Source organism: Asparagus officinalis, chromosome 3 (genome assembly GCF_001876935.1).
Source record: "Asparagus officinalis chromosome 3, Aspof.V1, whole genome shotgun sequence".
NCBI classification, from domain to species: Eukaryota; Viridiplantae; Streptophyta; class Magnoliopsida; order Asparagales; family Asparagaceae; genus Asparagus; species Asparagus officinalis.
In genome coordinates this window covers 112,794,727-112,798,684 of record NC_033796.1, presented here as the reverse complement: position 1 = coordinate 112,798,684, position 3,958 = coordinate 112,794,727, and the positions used below count along the sequence as shown (strand labels likewise).

Sequence of the window (3,958 nt, the reverse complement as noted above, 5' to 3'; positions counted from 1 at the left end):
TATGGGCACGTTGCTACAGTCTGTACAACTCCGTTCAGAGTTAGAATCAATAAGCCGCCAATAACGGAATCAAAATCCATTATTGAGGAAACCGTTAACCAGGTAGAGTTAGAATCAATAAGCCGCCAATAACGGAATCAAAATCCATTATTGAGGAAACCGTTAACCAGGTCGTAGATTTGACAGAATCTAATTTGACAGAATCTAATTCTGACAAGAAAATTCAGGATAGTATAATCGAAGAATCATGTACTACAACTAACCCCAATCTGAAATTAGGCGAGTGTACCACCACAGACATACGTCATTTCTTTTCCATTAAATAATATAGAGGATAGCCACGACAGCAATTCATAACCGGTGATAGAGAAACCCATCACAAAATTGATGAATTCAGTTAACAGAAATGTCAATGGAAAAGGCCAAAATATCAACTCGCGCACGCACAGCATCAACAAGCAAATTCCAAAGAAATATATTCCAAGTTCAACAACTACTACTTGCAGTAAAATTCATGATAGTCATTAATTAAACATGCCCAAACATAATAAACTAGTCAGGTCACTAAGCAACTCAGCATAAGAAAAATGAAAACATCACCATGACTAAATCTAAGCACCAACGATCTCTTGTTGTTCCCCTTCCATAGGAGTGTCCTCGGCAGGCCTGTCCACCTTAGCACCAATATCCTCCTTGCTATAGTCACCATGGACCTAAACAAGTAAAGTATATGCAAATTATTAAAATTCATTTCACAAATAAGTCAAATCTAAATTATTAAAATTCATTTCACAAATAACTCGAATCTTTTAATTTCCTTCTTCTTACCTCCATAAGTTTGCCAAGATCAAACTTGGGTGCCTTCAGGATTTTAACTTTGCGGATAAACACATTCTGGAGAGGGTAAATACCCGAAGTTGCCTTCTCAATTTCCTTCCCAATTGACTCAGGAATGAACTTTGCAACCAACTCTTTCAGGTCACAGGATGAAGCTTGATTTAACATAATCTCCCTCATCTTGCGACGAATCTGGTAAAGAAAGAAACAGGTTAAACAATGAACCATAGATAGAAAACTGTTGGAAGCCATTGGCAGTAAAAGTAAGAATATTGCCTGTCTGATCTGGCTCGACTGGGCATAGCAAGTGCGCTTCACCTGGTTTGGGCGTCTCTTTGTGAATGCAATGCAGAACATCCTCAATGTGTAGTTGTCAGTGGTTTTCACATCAACATGAGCCTCGATCAATGTCTGCCACTTCCTTACTAGCGACCTAAGCTTGTCGGTAGTAAAGTCCATACCCTAGAAAGAATAATGTAACGCAAGTGTCATCAAGAGATTATTAAATATAAGTTGAACATGGGGTACTCTGATAATATATACTTACCCAGAAATTGGTAAGGACGTTCTTTCCTTGAATGTCCTCTGCGCGAAGGCGAATCTTTCTGTAAGCCTGATCCTCATCAGTCTGGAGATCTGCAAGGGATACTTCGAACACCCTATGCTTGAGACCCTCTGAAGCAATCTAAATAACAGAGACAATATTTTACTACAAAAAGTAAAGATACAAGCAAGTGGACTGCAGTAGGCGCGATACCACAATCTCGTAATTGAAAACAATCAATAAAAAGTCAGACAATGAATGCATAAAGATATACAATCAATGACCTATAGAAGGCTTCACCAGTGAAGAAAAATCATTGCTCCAGGAATAGATACTAAGCAAAGGAACACCTTAGAACATAAAAAAAGAAAAAATCGTGCAAAAAGCGTATTTGATTGATTAATAATTTAAAAGCAACAATAGAATTATATGTAACACCATGATGTAAAGACAACAGATCAAGGATACCATCACACAAAGGTTAATATGTTAAGCATTTGGTTTCTTTCATGAAAGAAAGTGACAGAAATTTCTTGATGCATGTATAATTCAATAGAGGATGGACACTAACTAGTCCTAACTAGTCAATTGTCATTGATGACATGGGACATCAGATGTGCACACATAATAGATGCGCATCAAACTCATTAGACGAGTCAAATGAAATGCATGGATAGACAGTTTAAAATGCAGTTCAGAGAAGTGAAGAACCAGATAAGAGGGCTGGCTGCAAATTGAATTGTGGAAGAGAATATAATCAATAGATAGAAAATGAAGAGAATTATTTGACTCCAAACACTAGTGAGACAAATGCAAATTGCAAAATAAAAAGTTGATCGAATACCAATAGAGTTTGCAGCATAATATTAGAGATGATGGGCTGAGCCCAAACTCATTAATCGGAAAAAAAAAATTATAGATTTATAAATAAAAAGACAAAGGAAAGCAAGGATCATGTTATTAATGAAAAGAAATCACAGCTTAATCAGCAAGATGTTTTTGTTTGGAAGGACTCCTTGAAATTGGGAATATTTTCGACTTTATTGTTTATTGCATTGTAAAATTGAGTAAAAAAGAAATAAAAAATTACAGTACTTTGGCATTCAATTGAGACCAGTCTCCCAATACATCTGAACAAGTGAGCAAAAGGAGCAAACGCCCAACCACTAATCCTAACATTTCATATACAGTACAAATTTCTGTGGGTTAATACCATGGACACAAGCTGAGAAAGCATCAAATTAGTAGTAACATAGCCAAGAATCGGGTTTATTTTAGCCAATCTAACTGAAAAATTGAAGTTTACATTAAACTTCTTTTGAGTTTCACCAAATCTAAGTTCTATAGATATCTGCCACCATCCTCCAAATAGCATAGTACAGGGGCAGTTTTCAAACAAAAGCTTGAAATCAGGCTGAATGAACTTAATTCTACTATCTAGTTAGCTGATAAAAAATAAAAAATACTAAAATAAACCAATTAAATCATGGTATGCTATTTAATTCTGCATCAAAGTCTAGGAAATAAATATCCAAACTCACCCTGGTTCCTTGAGTCCTTGAGACCAGGGTTTTCCCAATGTTCCTCGTATTGAACACTGATGGAGCCTTGATATCATACCAATCCTTCTTCGCAAAAGGATCAACACTGCCAACAAATCATTCAGAATAAATACAAAGGATAAAAAAAATTCACCTTTCGCAAAATCAAATCTCAGAATTATCCAAGACAAATTTCAGATATAACATGAAAAGACTTACGCTTTCTTCTTCCCTCCCTTCTTACCCTTAGAAATCCTCTTGTTCTTACTGTAAACAACAGACGCAAATGTGAGAGACCAGAGAAAACAGCAGAGGAATGATAAGAGCGATGAGATCCTTACCCAACCGCCATGTTTACTGCCTCTCCTGCTGCTGTTTCCTCTCAAAGGCTAGGGTCTGAGCGTGGCGGAGGCGAGCGCGAGAGTAGAAACCACAAAAGCAATAAATAATTTCGGCCAGGTTAGATCAAATTTCGTGAAGAAAAACAAGCTCACCTTAACAAAAAATTTAACCTAACAGCAGAAATTTTAACCTAACAACAAATCAACCTTTCAGCAGTGAATTTAACCTAACAGGCGGGCATTTTAGGAAAGGTATCATCTTTTTCTTCAAAAATAAAATAAAAATAATAACACCAAGATGTAATTTTTACCTGATGGCCGGAAAACCGCTGGTGGTATTCTTGCGAGCGAGTGGTTTTCCGATGGAGAGGATGGGATCAAGATTTGGGAGTGAAGGAAGATACCCTCCCGCGAAGCTGTTACGACGGGAAGGGAGATCCAGGAGAAGGGGAGGGCTTCGTTCGCGTTCAAGAGAATATTTATATGTGATTTGTGATATTGGGATGGCGGCGCTTCAGTTTAGGGTTTTGTTGAATGTATAAGCAACTCAATCACAGCCGTTCGATTTTTTTAAAAGCAATCCAAGCCATTGACAAAATAACCTAGGATATAAAACGTTATGTAACTTGCGTTATGGATAAAAACCCTAGGATCTCGATGCGCCGTTATTATTATATATATATAAGGTTCAGGTG

The 3,958-nt window shown here is 37.0% G+C and overlaps 1 protein-coding gene across 1 annotated transcript; it reads right to left on the bottom strand.

Moving 5' to 3' along the window:
* On the bottom strand, positions 439-3,754 carry LOC109835792 (40S ribosomal protein S3a-like). Its single transcript, XM_020403820.1, has 8 exons — positions 3,575-3,754; positions 3,264-3,318; positions 3,142-3,189; positions 2,923-3,028; positions 1,385-1,522; positions 1,114-1,299; positions 829-1,029; positions 439-713 (listed from the first exon to the last, which is right to left on the bottom strand). Exons 2-8 carry the CDS (start codon positions 3,272-3,274, stop codon positions 612-614), a joined length of 792 nt encoding a protein of 263 aa, XP_020259409.1. The 5' UTR covers positions 3,275-3,318; positions 3,575-3,754; the 3' UTR covers positions 439-611.

Coding starts and splice junctions, on each gene's coding strand:
- LOC109835792 (XM_020403820.1), bottom strand. Junction 1,523..2,922: donor CAAGGACTCAAGGAACCAGG/GTGAGTTTGGAT, acceptor TCTGTTATTTAG/ATTGCTTCAGAGGGTCTCAA. Junction 1,030..1,113: donor AGTCGAGCCAGATCAGACAG/GCAATATTCTTA, acceptor TTTCTTTACCAG/ATTCGTCGCAAGATGAGGGA.